General features: G+C 44.0%; 1 protein-coding gene across 4 annotated transcripts in view; it reads left to right on the forward strand.

The window, feature by feature from the left end:
- Positions 1-16,207, forward strand: part of Tbc1d1 (TBC1 domain family member 1) — a 185,914-nt gene that overhangs the window by 96,787 nt on the left and 72,920 nt on the right. For all 4 annotated transcript variants that reach the window (XM_005359249.3, XM_026785238.1, XM_026785239.1 and 1 more), the window contains 5 exons: positions 1,336-1,776; positions 4,296-4,385; positions 6,961-7,065; positions 7,665-7,797; positions 14,113-14,204. In XM_005359249.3, the coding sequence (XP_005359306.1) occupies positions 1,336-1,776; positions 4,296-4,385; positions 6,961-7,065; positions 7,665-7,797; positions 14,113-14,204 (861 nt within the window). The remainder of the gene's footprint in view (positions 1-1,335; positions 1,777-4,295; positions 4,386-6,960; positions 7,066-7,664; positions 7,798-14,112; positions 14,205-16,207) is intronic.

Here is a 16,207-nt window from a genome sequence, read left to right on the forward strand (position 1 = left end):
CGGTTTCTCAGGAAATTCGGGATCAACAAACAACTTTTTAAAAGATTTGTACGTGTGTGTGTGTTGCTTACCTGTTTGTATGCCATGTACCCTACAAAGCCAGAAGAGGGCATTGGATCCACTGGGCCTGGAGTTAGAGATGCCACCATGTGGGTGCGGAGAACTGAATCCCAGTTTTCTGAAAGAGCAGTAAGTGCTCTAACTGTTGACGCAACCCTCCAGCCTAGGAGTCCCCTTAAAAATACATCTATCTCTAAAGATATCCTTGACTAAAAAAAAATAAAAAAAAAAAAAAGATATCCTTGACTCTTACGCTATAACAGCTTAAAAGGAGATAGCCTAATCTTTCTGGCAGAAAGGCTGTGTTTAGTGTGCTCAGTATTTAGTGACTGAGAGTCAGTGGGTCTTTGAGAATTATGTCACGGACATAGAATACAAGCTTTCTTTAAAGACGAACTGAAACAATCTCCCTTTTTGTACACACTGGTTAATCTTTTTAATCTGAATTGGAAAGGGGATTGGATTTTTCTGGTTATGATATTAAATAAACAGGGCCCTTGTAGGTGTTTGGCCTTCAACTCAAAGTTTTATACACAGAAATATGTGTCCTGTCAAAGCAAAAACTGGAAGATTAGGTCCATGCTGGCCACGTTTTCACAGCCCATGAACGTCAGAGTGAGTGTTGTGGCCGCTGGTCACCTAAGCTGGGCTCAGGTGTTCACTGACAATGGTATGGATTCCATCTTATTTTTGAAGCTGCTGTGTAGAGCCTACTCATAAATGGACAGGATGGGGAGGGAGGGACCATAGCACCGGAGACCGTTTGCTTCAAGACTTTTACATTGGAAAAAAACCTCTTTTGTGAGAAGCCCCACTGTCTCCTGTGACAGTAGGCCTGGGTTCTCTGCCCTTCTTGGTTCAAACTGTCTAGCTTTGTTGCTTTATAATCAACGTTAGGAGATACAGCATCGAGTCATAACTTGTTAGTTGCTGTTGAAGAAAACAATGGTACAATAGTTCCAATAAATGCAAAATGATTTTAGAGCCCTTCCTCCCACCATGTACTGAGGAAGGCTTCTCAGAGGACACTGATGGAACTCTTCTGAATGAGTTGGTACGTTTAGGTGAATCACATTTTAGACAAAACTTAGTGGAGATGACCCGAGGACCTTAGGGATTAGAGCGCAAAGCCAGCCTGGGACTGGCCACTTAACGCTGGAGGGCGCTGTGGTCTGTGAGCCACATACAGCAGGAGTGATATTGATATTGTTCCTGTGTGACCTCTGCCAAAACCCAGTGCCCACGATGTCACTAACCCTGCTCCCATTCTCGCAGGTGCCTGAGATCATCAGTTCCATCCGGCAAGCGGGGAAGATTGCCCGCCAGGAGGAGCTGCGCTGCCCCTCGGAATTTGATGACACCTTCGCCAAAAAGTTCGAGGTGCTGTTCTGTGGCAGGGTCACTGTGGCCCACAAGAAGGCGCCGCCTGCGCTGATCGACGAGTGCATCGAGAAGTTCAACCACGTGAGCTGTGGCCGAAGAGCCGACTGGGACGCGCCCACGGGGCAGCCGTCAGCGCCAGGACCCCGGCCAATGCGCAAATCCTTCTCACAGCCCGGACTGCGCTCCCTGGCCTTCAGGAAGGAGTTCCAGGACGCCAGCCTCCGCAGCAGCACCTTTAGCTCCTTCGACGACGGTATCGAAAACCACCTCATCGGAGGACACAGTGTGGTTCAGCCCACAGACATGGAGGAGAACCGAACTATGCTATTCACGGTAAAGTCTTGGGCGGTTTTCTGCACCCTGGAGGTCTGAAAAAAAATCAGCTAATGCGTCAGTGGTTGTACACACCCTTTCACTGAAGAAAGAATAGTTATGTAAACGAGGTTCAAAACTATGTAAGTTTCAACACAGTTTTAAACAGAAAGTACTCTTATTAATGTATAAATATCCATTGTTTATCAGGGTAATATGATTTTTAGATAACCTTATATTTAAAACTTACACCCCAACTAAAATACTAGTTTAGTTGCTTGTTTTTATTTTTGTTTTTTAAACAGAAAATTGTTAAACTGTTAGCCATATGGAAGAGAAGGGATAGATAAGGGTGCCAGCTATTGGAGTTTCATGGAAACTTAGATTTTTCTGGATTTCCCTGGGTCTGAATGGACAGGACTCTGCCCTCTCCATGAAGTGAGCTGGTCTGTGGGTTTTTCCTTGGCGAGCTTCTGCCTCTGAGTCTTTGCTTTATTCATGGTTATGAGCAAAACTGCCTTAGACACAGTGTAGCCTTCTGTGCTTTGCCCAAGGCACCGGAAAGGCCCAACAGTAAGGGAACTGACTGCATAGGTTAGTGTAGTGTGGCTATTGCTGGCTTTAAAGATCCAGAAATGGATGTGGAGAGATGGCTCAGCCTCTGAACACATACCGCTCTTGAGAGGAACTGAGTTAGGTTCCTAGCACCCACATTAAGTGGCTTGCACCCTTATAACGCTAGTTTCAGAGATCCTCTTCTGGACTCTGTGAACACCTTCACTCACGTGTGTGCGTGCACACACAGAGACGCACACATATACACACAAAGCATAATGTATCCTTAAACTATCCAGATGGTGTGTCAGGGTAATAGGACTGACCTCTCTCTTCATAACTGACATAGTACATGGACAAGTGCTGGACTGGCAGTAAGACTTGTACTTTAATCTGTGGTCTGTATGCTTCTTCCCAAACACTGCAGTGTTACTGAGAAAGGCCGCTTGGTGCGTTTGTTTGTAAGTGGTTACAATATCCTAGAAATAGAGCAGTGAACAGTCTCTGCCCACGCGGAATTTAGATTCCAGCAATGTGGACAGGGAACTGACACACCAGTAATTATGCAATTACGATGGCAGCGCATACTGTGGAGAAGTAGCGGATGCTGTAGGAACGCTCAGAATCAGGAGAGGCATCTTTGATGCGATTCTCACCCAGCAGAGGTCTCCATGTGTGGCCAACAGGCAGGGTTTCCTCCTGGGTTCAGAGAGCAGCAGCTGGGATGTAAGAGGTGGGAAGGAGCTCTACTTCAGAGACCTGAAGACATCACTCCGCTGCTTCACCTGGCAGGCCCCTTGGTTGTCTGGGCTTTATTCCTCACGTCAGGTCTCTCGTGATGTGATGTGATGTGATGGGAAAGCAGTCATGACAGAGAGACCAGGAGCAACCTCACATTCCTGGATCTCACTTAATGACAAGTAAACAAGTAAAGACCTTTGTGCCCCTCGTGATCTGGCATTTCAGCCTCCGTCTTGTTCTCTGTCTTGGAGGTGAAGCTTGTCAGTTACAGTGACCGCTAACGTTGATTCTGAGGAGGGATTAAATCTGTAGAAACCAACACATACAGGAACCGAGAAACTTCAGCGTATGGAGGTAACGGTCAGGGAGGCAGACTTCTGTAGTGATGTTTTGTTTGTAATTTAACAAACAAAGCTTGCCTGAAGATCAGAGTACATAGCTAAGCCACTGGAGGTTAGCCAGTAGTGGCATACACCTTTAATCCCAGGCAGAGGGATCTCTGTTAGTTCAAGGCCACCCTGGGCTACTTAACATTGAATCTGTCTAAAAGAGAAACAGAGCTCACACAAAGGTGACTCTAGCACTTGGGATCCCATTCCTTTAACCCCAGCTCTAGGGAGGTGGAGACAGGAGGGATATGACTGGGCGGAGAGAGGACTAGAAGGCGGGAGGGGACAAGAGCTTGATGCAATCTGAGGTTTGGTGGAGAGAGTTGCAGTCTGAGGATTGCCCCTTCGGTCAGAGGATGAAGCCTGAGGTGGCAGTCTGAGGGCAGGATCACCCCTTTGTTCTGAGAGGTAAAGGACTTTCTAATGGCTGACTGCACTGATCTTCAGGCAAGCTTTACTTGTTAAAACACAGATATTGCTACAGACTCCCATAGCCAGCCTGGCATTAGGACACTCTGCTCCGAAGGTGTTTCGGAAATTTTAGATAGAAACTGTAGTTTTCTGGAATACTCACTTGTACAGAAAACTAATTCCCTTTGAAGGGGGGGTGTGGACTTGAAGGATCATTATTATTATTGCCATTACTATCACTGTCATCAGATTACTGCTGTGTCACATAGGTATTTTTTTCCTGTCACTTGACATCGTGGCATAAGCTATAACCTTTGAAACTCTTTACAGATACAGAGTTTTATGAGAGCTTGCCTTTATCCTTACCTCATAGGCCATGACATATATAATGAATCAGTTTTCAGGAGAAACACATTTTTTTCTTTCGTTTGTTTGTTTTTTAAGATTGGCCAGTCTGAAGTTTACCTCATCAGCCCTGACACCAAAAAGATTGCACTGGAGAAAAATTTTAAGGAGATATCCTTTTGCTCTCAGGTAAATGCAGACAAATTATTAATTAAATTCTAATTCTTCTAATGCACACAGGAGAAGCAATGTTGTATAAAACAACAGGTTTTTAATCTTGATTCCATGTCTTTTTATCTCATCATTTACTGAGGTAAATTATAATCCTAAAATTAACAATTTTGCTTTTTAGAACAGTGTGCTAGAAAATTATCTACCTTTCTTTTTTTCCCTGTTATAGTGGTATTGATGTCTTCTTGCTTTTTCTAAGGGCTTTTATGTACTTGCATGTTCTATATATAATTGGTATGTATATGTGTGTGCACATGTCTTATGTATAATTGATATATGTACATGCTTGATATATATGTACATGGTATATGCAATTAATATCTGGTTTTATATAATGTTATATAGAATTATATATGTTTTATATATAATTCATAGTCTTGAAATTCTTAATCTTTTGTATTTTCATTATTACTTTTCCTGTAACTGTGATGGATTGTACTTACCTTTGAGGGGGTTTGCTCAGAATGCAGTGTCTACATGAAACTTTCTGTGTTTGTTAGTTTTCCAGCTGTGTTTCATAGAGAGATTTGGGAGGAATCTGTCAACTGTGATGAGCCAGTTTTCTCTGGATTGTCCTGGCAAATAAGAGATTGTTTATGTTACTGTTTGGTGATTTTCTTTTCTTATATTCTAACTTTTCATTTTTGTACTAAGATGTAAAAATCTTAGTTGTTTGTTAATCTAAAATGTAAGCTAATTAAGTGGTCATAAAGATACTGTTTTCGATTTTGATAATAAGTAATGTTTTTAACAAGTTGAATAGAGAAGACTTCACAAAGAAACTTTGATAAATGGCATCCCCTACATAGCAGCCTCTGTTAGATTCTTAGCTTGCTGATGGAGGACACTGATTGAGATCAGGGTATGTCAGCAGTTATGGGCTGGAAAATACTTGCCTGAAAGTGACATTAGTGTCAGAATCTTGATTGATCCTAATTATGTTGGAATGTTAAAATGTTAGTGTTAGATATTTAAGGTCTCTCTATGCAGCCCATACCACCTGCCTCTGCCTCCTGAGTGCTGGAATCAGGGACATGCACCATGCTGTTTTAGAGTAGTGTGGTAGTTTATTCTTTCCTGAAGAGCTTCTGACCCCTAAGTTACGCGAGTCTGTACTTCCACATGGCGATGCTGTCAGAGGCCTTGAGAATTAATAGTCACAGAAGATATTTCATTTGGACTTAGCTTGCTGTTTTAGTTTCCTGTCCTGTTGCTATGGCAAAATACCCCGATAAAAGCAGCTCAGGGAGAAAGGTTTTATTCCTGTCCCAGTTCTGAGGTCTAGTCGTTTACGGTGCTCAGCTTGCGGTCTCCTTCTCGTTCAGTCCAGGGTGTGGCCCGTGTACCATCCATATTCAGTGTGGATCTACTTAGCTAGTTAATGTCATCAAAACAATCCCCACAGACATTCCCAGAGGCCCTTCTCCCAGGTGATTCTAGATCGTGTCAGGATGACAGTGGAAACTAATCGTTGGTGCTGGAGCCATGGCTCGCCGTTTAAGAGCATTTGTTCTTGCTGAGGGCCCATAACCATTCCTAACCCCAGTTCCTGGGAAAAGATCATCCATTTCTGACCTCCACGACACAAGGCATGTACACAGTACACATACATACGTCAAGGTAAAACACTCATACACATTAAATAAGTCTAAAAAGTAGAGCTGCCACAATTGCTTCTGGTAGAATTGGAAGCCCTCGGTCAGCTTCTGTCCCTGTGGCTTTCAGATCGAGCTTATGGTTAAGGCTTGTTTATGAGAAAGAGCTTGTGGGACACCGGAAGAGCCCTGGCCTTAGTCTCAGAGACTTTACAGCTGCTCATCTTGGCATATAAGTAATATTTTGTTCATTCTTCATCCTGCTCAGTGATTTGCTTGTGATTTTAGTACAAACACATTTTGAATCTCTTTTTAACCTTTATATATGTGAGTTGTGTGTACATACTTGTTCGTGTGTGTTGGTGTGTGAGATGTTTCTTAATGTGTGTGCTGCTGACTTTTAAAGGGCTCTCCTCACACCCCAAAGTTCCAGCTTCTCTGTCAGCTGTTATCTGTAGCTGGAAGTCTGTTCTCTGTCTTGTCTGGTCCCCTGGACCCATTTCTCTCCCATCTGCAGGTCCCCACAGCTGCTTTTGAAGTAATCATTTGGAGGCTTAATATTAGTTATAATTGTTTGGTGGCTCAAGCTTCTCACTGGCTAGCTCGATGTACAAATTAACCCATTCCTAATAATCCTTGTATCACCACGTGCCCCATGGCTTACCCGTGATGCTCTGGCAACTTACTCCTCTGGTGACTGCTGGCCTTTCCTCAGCTCCGCCTCCTTTTTCCCTGTATCTCTGTCTGCAAACCTTGACTCTCATTGGGAGATGATACAAGTAACATTTTAGTAGGATGCTTATCTTTATGTAAAAATATGTGAGCAGTTATCTCATAGTGCTCTTTGAAGGGGACAGTGTCCCCATGAAGCTGTATTCCTGCCAGCAGTACTTCTCTGTACCACTTACATGTCCCCCCTCTTCTTCCTTCTTGCACAGGGCATTAGGCATGTGGACCACTTTGGGTTTATCTGCCGGGAGTGCTCAGGTGGCGGCGGCTTTCACTTTGTCTGTTACGTGTTCCAGTGCACAAATGAAGCCCTGGTAAGAGGACGACACTATCCGCTGCAAGCCTCATGAGGGATTTCAGCCCCGTGCAGAGCCTTGCTGACATGGCAATGTTTGGTTTTGTTATTCACCCATGACCAATCCCGTTCTGCTATGCATCTGAAATTCATTTGAATTTTCATTGTAGGTTTCAATATTTTTGAAAGACATGCTTTCTTTCACTCTCTGCCCTAATGCAGCATTTAGGAACTTCATTTCCCACAGTGGGGTGGCCCTGTTTTGTAAACCCCAGCACTTAGGCCTGAGGTAGGGAGAGTACAAGCTATAGAACTCTAGGGCAGGTAAGTTCGTAACCCATTTGAGCCATGTCATGGGATCTGGTACTGAAAAGAAACAAGGAAGAAAAAAAAAAAAGAATCCTGGTGAACTTTGAACCAGACGCACTTGCTCTGTACTTAGTAAAGAGATTTTACCTTGTACCGCACCTGTGTTAAGGGGGCTGAATCTGTACGTGGTCCTCCTCAGACTACAGACCACAGCCCTAGCAGTCATTCCCGCTATGTTCTGGTAGTCGGTGAAAAACTAGACAAAGTCCCTTCTGTGAACTTCTGTCGACACTCTGTTCTTGTGCTCAGGTTGATGAGATCATGATGACTCTGAAGCAGGCCTTCACTGTGGCTGCCGTGCAGCAGACTGCCAAGGCGCCAGCCCAGCTGTGCGAGAGCTGTCCCTTGCAGGGCCTGCACAAGCTCTGCGAGAGGATCGAGGGTGAGTCGGAGGCACTGTCGGCCTGGGTCACAAGTGCCTTGGGTGGGAGCACCCGTGGCAGAGGGCTGTGTCATAGGTGAACTCACCCTGGGCAGTGGATGTCTTCTGTGTGACAGGAGGTTTTCCTGGGTGTGATGGACACGAAGTTAAGGACTGTCTTGCCATCTCTCCTCTAAGGCACTCTGTAACACCCGATTTTGTGTTACACCCTCGGTACAGTTCGCATGCCACTGTACCATAAGCAAGTCGGACAAGGGCCTGGAGACTGAAAGAACACACAAAGAGACCTGGGTCATTTGAAAGAAGATCAGCTGAATGCCGTTTATTCAACCTTGGGGAAATCCTTATATACCTAGCTGCTGCACAAGGATTTCCACCCAGGCAGATGGGAAATTACCATGCCAAAGATGGAGTCAACAATGCCTTACAGCTAATCACCAGAGGGGGGGGGCGGGGAGCACAGGAACAAACAGAATGCTTTAGTTAGCTGGCTGACCAGAAACTGTCCTCAAGATGCACTCCAGGAACAAGGGTAGACCCGGGCCCTACAGCACTCATTACTCTTGGAGTAGTAAAGAAGTTAGGGAGTAAATGTTATCAAACATTTATTGAGCTGAGTGAGACTAGGAGGTCATGTGGATTGGCCATCACAGAGATCGTAAAGTGAGGGCTAAAGAATGTCTCCCATGCTTTCCCAGTAGAGGACCCCTGTAATCTCCGTAGGGCAGTTAATGGAGGGTGGCAGAAAACAGGCCACACCGAGGAGTCAGCAGGAGGGAATAAAACACAAGGTGACCATATTAACCAGAGCTTCTAGAAGTTTACATGGAACCTTAGCATTTGTGGGCTTTTATTTGATATTAAGAGGAGCCAGTTACTGTGCTAAGTTGTTTTCAAAAGTTTTTATCTTCATTATGTTTATGAGAACTCAAGTGAATTATTGTGTAACTTTATAAATACATTGTTGGAGGATTAGAGCTGTCTAGGGATAAACTCGCATATAGAAAGCCCAGGATCCACCACGCTGGTTGTTAGTGCAGTCAGACAGTCTCATGAGTGGAAGGATCCTGAGCAAGTAATGCTCTGGGGGCAGCAGTAGAATCTGGTGTGGGTCAGCAGGGAGATAGGGTGCTGGTAGTGGTCAGGCTCATTTGAAGGAATCCAGGAAGTGAGGTGTTTGTTTTCTCTTTTTTTTCATTTTGCATCTTGTCCTATCTGTAGGAAGATTTCTAAGTGTGTTGTGTGTTGTGTTGTGTGTTGATTTTTGAGACTGTTACATGATTTAAATTATGCAATTGTAAAAACAAAGATATCATTTCTTGTGTATACATAAGAAATACTTGTCATACACAAACTATAATTCTGTAAAGAAAGGCTATATTGACATCTAGACCTTAAAAAATTGTTTTTTCTAAGTAATTGTGAGAAAAAATATACCCAAACATAAATTTGTCATTTTCACTTAAAAAACAAACAAATAACATACAGTTCAGTGGCCTTAAGTCCATTTACAGTGTGGACTAACCCTCATTGCTGTCACCTCCAGAACCTTCTGATCATCCTGTAGCATTCCCATAGCCCCAAGCAACCACCATTCTCCTTTCTGTTTTCCCGTGTGGTGGGGGGTGGGGGAGTTTTCTTCTGTAATTTTCTGCCTTGGCCCAAGACCGGGTTCCCCAACTGGACCAATCTGGCTGGCGAGTGCTGGGTCCACTTGTCTCTGTCCTTAGGGCAGGAGTTACAGGCACAAGCTGGATGCCCTGCTTTGAACTCAGGTCACTTCCTTGCTGAGCAAGCACTCTTACTACTGAGCCCCACCCCACCCTTTTTTTCCTGATTCTACAAAGTGAATTAATCTAGCTACCTTGTGTGGTCGAATCAGTGGGATGTGTTTTCTTGCTTTTTGTTTCTTTCACTTAGCATTATATCTCTTGGGTTTGCTCATTTTGTATATGTCAGAATCTTCTTTGTATGACTGATTAATATTCCATCAGTTGCATCTGTTTATCCACCATTGGACATTCGGGTTCTTTTTGCCCTTTGACTGTGTGAGCAGTTATGTTAAGAATATTGGTATAAACATCTGCTCAGGTCTCTGCTTCCAGTTCTTTTGACTAAGTGAAATTGCTGGTTTGTATGGTGAGTGTCCTACTTAGGGTTTCTATTGCTGAAATGAAACACCATGACCAAAGCAACCTTGGGGAGCAAAGGTTTATTTGGCTTACATTTCTACATCATAACCTATTGCTGAAGGAAATCAGGACAGGAACTCAAACAGGACAAGGACCTGGAGGCAGGAGCTGATCCAGAGTCCATGGAGGAGTGCTGCTTACTGACTTGCTCCCCATGGCTTGTTCATCTTCCTTTCTTTTCTTTTTTTTTTTTTTTTTTTCTGGTTTTTCAAGACAAAGTTTCTCTGTAGCTTTGGAGCCTGTCCTGGAACTAGCTCTTTTAGACCAGGCTGGCCTTGAACTCACAGAGATCTGCCTGCCTCTGCCTCCGAGTGCTGGGATTAAAGGTGTTCGCCACCACTGCCCTGCCAGCTTCCTTTCTTATAGAACCCAGGACCACCAGCCCAGGGATGGCACCACCCACAATGGGTTAGGCTCTCCTACATCAATCACTATTAAGAAAACGCCCTATAGGCTGCATATAACTTGATTTTATGGAGGTATTTTCTCAGTTGAGGTTCCTCTTTCCAGGTAACTCTAGCTGTGTTAAGTTGACACCTAGACAGCACAGTGGGTCCCTCTAACTTTCAAGCCCTCTTCTACTGTACTGTAATGATTATATTTGCACCATACTGACTTCTCTGCATCCTTGCAGAAACGAATTTTATGATGGTAGCTGTCCTAATAGGTATGAAATGTTGATCTGGTTTATTTTTTAATAAGATAAATTAGTAGTTGACATAATAAAATCTGAAAGGGTTCACTTTGAGCATCACAGAAGCTCTTGAAATGAGTGTGATTGATGCATTTTTAAAACCAGTTTCCAAGTTTCCATGCCGTTACTGTTTGCTGACAGCATATAAACTTTATCTGGGAATGAGATGTTGCTTCAACAAAAGATCCCAACAGAGAGCTCACTGGCTCTTTCTCTGGGCTGTCAAGATGAGGCAAATGATGGTGGAGATGCCCCAGGGCCTGTTAAGAAGCCAGTGGTGACTTTGGCCTTACAGACAGAGGAGATCGTGATCTGCAGAGCTTGCTGCTGCTGAGTTCCGTTTGGGAAATCTGCATTGGGCCTGAGTGTTCAAAAGTTACAGCTGGAACTTTTAATCGTGATCAAGATTTCGCTGTTGTAGTTTGAAGACTAATCACTCAATTCTCTTTTGCACAATAAAACCCAACCAAGGCAGGAAACTATAGAGAACATCCATTATACATGAAACAGTATCAGGAGAAGTCTGGGGAGTGTGTGTTATACTCACTGCGTGGGAAGCATTTTTAAAAGACTAGATGGTGAATTAGGAGAGGCCACCTTTGTAGAAGTACTAATGACTTAATGGATGGATTAGGGGTCCATTGATTTTTGTGGTGCAGTCCTAGTAAGTGGAATGGAATAATTTATTAAAATCATTGTATATTACTGTAAAAGTCTCTGGTGGGGTCATAGCTCAGTGGTAGAGCACTGACCAAGCATGTATGAGGTTCCAGGTTCCATCATCAAGAACACCCACCAACCATCTTGTCATTACCAATTGAGTGTCCCTAATCCTAAAATCTAAAAGACTCCAAAATCCAAGGCTGTGGCTTAGTGGTAAGAGTGCTTGCCTTGCTTGCATAACACTCTGGGTTCAATCCCTAGTATTGCCAAAAAGAAAAAAGAAGTATTCTATTAGGAAGTTATGAATTGACCAAGCACTCCACAAAGTCTAGAAAGAACTGTAGCCGAAAGACTTGTAAAATCCTTAAACAGTTGATGTAGACAAGTTATGCCCCGAATGTATAGAATAAATACATTGTATATGTGATTTCACTAGATACCCAATGCTAATATGCTTGCACAGTCTCCAAGAAGCAAAGCTATCCTGGATTACTTACTTGAATTGTATAACCATACAACTGCTATGGTATTGAATAGTATTTTGCTTATTTCAGAGTTTAGAGGAACATTTTGAGGATTGCTAAAATTAATCATGCTTTCTCTGAAAAACAAAATGCTGAATTGAGGTAGAAGGATCTACTTATGGTATTGAGGCATCTGAAGTCTGTCCAGGGCCAGTCAGCAGGCCTATCCATCCAGCCAGCCTATGAAGAAGAAGAGGATGAGACTTAGGATTTCATTGAGGTTTTCCATAGCCTAACCATTCTAGTCTAACTTCCTTAAGAGCTTACAGTTTCCCCCATTTGCTAACAATTCAGTATCTCCAGAGTTTGATGGTTAGAGTTGACTACATTAGAGACAATTTTTTTTCATATTTGGGAGGATTTTTAGTTGGTGATTACTGGGTAGTTATTAATAAATTCAAAAACCATTGTGCTTCATTATTGAATTATTGCTATAGAAAGCCATGTGCTTGCTCCTCTAGCTGTGTATAATGCTGCAGGTGGCAGGGAGCATCAGTGAATTGCCCCCTTACAGCTTTTTCTTTACCCCCACCTGTCTCTGCACTGGAGCCCCTTGTGTGTTGGATCATTGGGCACTGCCAGTCAAGAGAGTCAATGGATTTCTCAAGGCAGACAAGTCGCCTCCTTATTTGTGGATGACTTTGAACAAAATATGTGATTTCAGTGTCTCAATTTCTTATTGATACCTCAGGATTACTAAAAACGAAGTTCCTACCTCAGCGATTGTTTTGAGGCTTCAACATATGACGTAGTGAGTGCAGAGGCAGTAGTTTTATGGTGGCCTTTTAGAGTTCATCTTGGTAGAAGACAAAGTAAGGAAAAATGACATTCTAGAAGCTGAGGTGCCTGCTGTATTTTGCATAGGGTCAGCACCCCAGTAAGTGGGGCTGGGCTGACCTCCATCCAGCTAAAGAGGAGGGAGGAGGCTGGCTGCTGACTGGCCTTCTGACCTCTCATGAGTTCCCAGACTCCTGAGGATTGCAGTAAACTCAACTGGAAAGCAGAGGTTTGTTTCCCAAGTCACAGCAGACTCCGTGCTCTGGCCAGTTTTCTCCAGGCCTCAGTCATGGAGATGCCTTGACCACTGCTCCTGCTGTTGAACTGCCCAAAGTACCCTAGTCTTCAGTTACTTCTCTGTTCCCCAGGCCTCTAACCACCTCCTGCTGAGCAGACCGGTCCCTTGCAGCTCCACCTGCACTTGGGAGGTTCAATGATTATTTTAATCAACTGAATTGGAACACCCCCCCCCCCCATCCCACAGCCTACCTCCGGTATGATATAATTGTAGTTTTTGGCTTTATAAAACCTACCGTGCCTCAATTCAGGACAAGGATTTTGGTGGCAGAAGTCTGCTCTCAGTTACCAGCTTGAATAAAGGACTCATAATTGGCCTTATATTCTTAGTGGCCCAAAGATTACTCACGTGGATACTTCAGGCTTAGTCTGGCCCTGAACAGGGCTTCCCTTCAGCATGGGGAGACTTGAACTGTTGAACTAGTAGAAGAAACCAGCAACTGATCTTTAATCTGTGGCAGTCGGGGTAGCAAATTCTTTCATTCTCAATCTTCACATCTTCTGTGACATGTATGCCTGACATCAAGAGAACTCAAACTAGGCCCTGAACTGGATTCCACAGGAGTGGAATGGGATGTTGTAATGTTAGATTCTAATGGGGGCTGGGCTTCTGGGTAGTCGTTTGTAAGTGCTCCCAGAACCCTTTGCACTGTTAACGAGCTGGTCTTCAGACTTTTGAACCTGTGAGAGGAGCTTGGTCGGCCACCAGTTGCTGTGTGAAGGGGCCACACGTAGAATTCAAGGGAGAAGTGCGGATCAGGTTTTACCTCAGTACTGCTTGCCTTTCATTAGGAAAGTGTTTTCGTGTTCTCATTAGTTAGAAGAGCTCGGCATTTTGGAAGGAAATGTTTGGATTGTCTATGGTATTTTACCACCAAATAAGTAATTTAGCGCTAACCGCACCCGCGGCAGAGTACAAACGGGTGGTGAAGCTGGTTTATAAACTTGTGTGTTCATGGTTGTCCCGAATATGAAACTGGGATGGAGCGTACTCTTGTGGAGTTGTTTTGAGAATTCAGTAGAAGGAGCAGTTTCATGTTTGGTGTCCTGCACTTCGCAGTGACAACATTGCTGCCTAGTGGCCGTGTCCTGAAGCAGGTGGGTGAGTATGTGAAGGCAGTAGCTCCACGCTGAATTTCCCCTTTGTCCTTTTCTCTCTTCCCCACAGGGATGAATTCATCTAAAACCAAGTTAGAACTCCAGAAGCACCTGACCACACTGACCAATCAGGAGCAGGCAACTATTTTTGAGGAAGTTCAGGTAGAGTGCACTATCGTGTCTGTTGGGAAAGCACACCAGAGCCTGCTTGTGGAGCGTCCTGTGTCCTGAGTGTGAAGAGTCGTCACTGTCAACCCCCACAGGGACACGAGCCAGTGTTGTGTATTATATAGTGGGAAGACCCCCAGTCCAGGAGACAGAGGCCCGGGTGTGGGTCCATGGGCTCTCCTTTGCTCCTTGCGAACTCTGTCAGCCTCTTCCCACGTGGAATTTCATCTCCCACTGCGGGAGTCACAAGACATTTATATATAGGTTTAAGCCTAATTGTTCCTCCAACATTGGTTTTTTGCCGTTTTTGAAAATATGTGTGTTGTGTTATATGTTTAGAGCCATACAGTAAAAAACACTCAGAACACAGAGCAGAACAAAATCACCACACAGAGAGGTACACTCGTACACTGTGTGCATCAAACCCAGAGGTCCCCTCTCGTCGTGCTTGGAGCTGCTGCCTCCGGCAAACCAGGCTGGCCGAGTGTGTCAGCCAGCCCATGGCTTGTTTGCCATGAATCTCTAATGAGCGCAACACAGCTTTCATGGCTGCCAGAGCTGAGAGCCATTTTTGTGATTTTCTGGCCCCTTTCAAAGGAGGCAAGTCCACTGCGACAGAGAAGTAATGTCGTGTGTGCGTGTATGTGCACTTGTGTGTGTGTGTGACTGACAAGTTCTACAGTTAAGGGTGATTAAACCAAAGAAGCAGGTAGCTGTGTGTTGTTGTCAGCACCTCGTGGGTAGGGCAGGAAAGAGGCTGCATTTCCTCCTGGCGTCTCAGTAAAGTTCTCTAATCCCCTTGTCCTTCTGTAGGAGTGGCATGCATTTTTAGAAAGAAAGAATAGGGGAGGGTTTGTTTTTTTTTTTTTTGCTTTGTTGTTGTTTTAATTTTACGAATGACCTTGAAGGCTGTTTTCAGTTTTTTTTGCCTCTGTTTTTTGTTGTTGAGACTCACAGTTTTGTTGTTGAGACTCACAGTTTTGTTGTTGAGACTCACAATTTTACCATCTCATTCTTAATGCATTGCAACTGAAGCCAAGGCCGTCAGTGCCAACCCGCTTAGGGCGTGGTGCCAGGTCACTCGGAGAGCATCGTCCTGGCAAGCATGCAAGATGTACTTCCCCTCCCTAATGCAGGTTTTCACTTTCATGTAGATGGCACCGTGGAGCTTTCCCTAAACAGTGTGTTGATGACTCAGTATGGGCCATTCCCAGAACCCCCTTCTGCGGTAGTGAGAAGTCTAATGGGTACGATCCCTCCCCTCCATGAACAGAGACACTTGATAAAAGCCGATGGCAAAGGTTCACTGCAAATGCAGAAGTGTCCAGCCGGTACTGCAGAGTGCAGAGCTCCAGATGGTTGGTTGCTCTGAAGAAGAGGAGCAGCCATGCTGTTCACTGGCTTGGAAAACCCAGCTCATCCATTGCGCTCCACCATGGAGTTCCTTTTGAGAGAGATACATTTGATCTTCTCTGATGGCGCATTGATGGTCTTCAAGCAAGACCTGCATGGTTTTCCTAAGATATTTTATAGGCTCAGCCATGTGATGGGCGGCAGTCTCTACTAATGTATTTGAAAATTCATATAGTTCCAAAAGGTCATATAAAAATGTCATATAAATTCCTTGCGAGTAATTTATTTCTGAAAAACTCTCCCAAAGGCCAATTATTTAAGTGTAATTGCCTTTTATAATATTAAGTATTATAGTGATAAGTGATATTTATTATTTTGTTATTAAAACATGTATATTATACTCAGTGTTTCTTTAGGAGAAAGCTTAATAAGTAGGCAAATGGTACTAGAGATGATGGCAGCTGGCTTTGAGCCCTCAGAGTCCTCGATGGTGGATAAAAACACTTGGAATATTAGCCTCTCAGCTCCTATAAGAACCCACAATACCACAGAGCTACCTTTTTCTTTAGAAGCTTGAAGTACGTGGCTTCCAAACATACCTAGGGGCATCTGTGGCAGTCACAAAACAGGGTCTCCCTCTCTTC

Source organism: Microtus ochrogaster, linkage group LG1 (assembly GCF_000317375.1).
Source record: "Microtus ochrogaster isolate Prairie Vole_2 linkage group LG1, MicOch1.0, whole genome shotgun sequence".
Lineage (NCBI taxonomy): Eukaryota > Metazoa > Chordata > Mammalia > Rodentia > Cricetidae > Microtus > Microtus ochrogaster.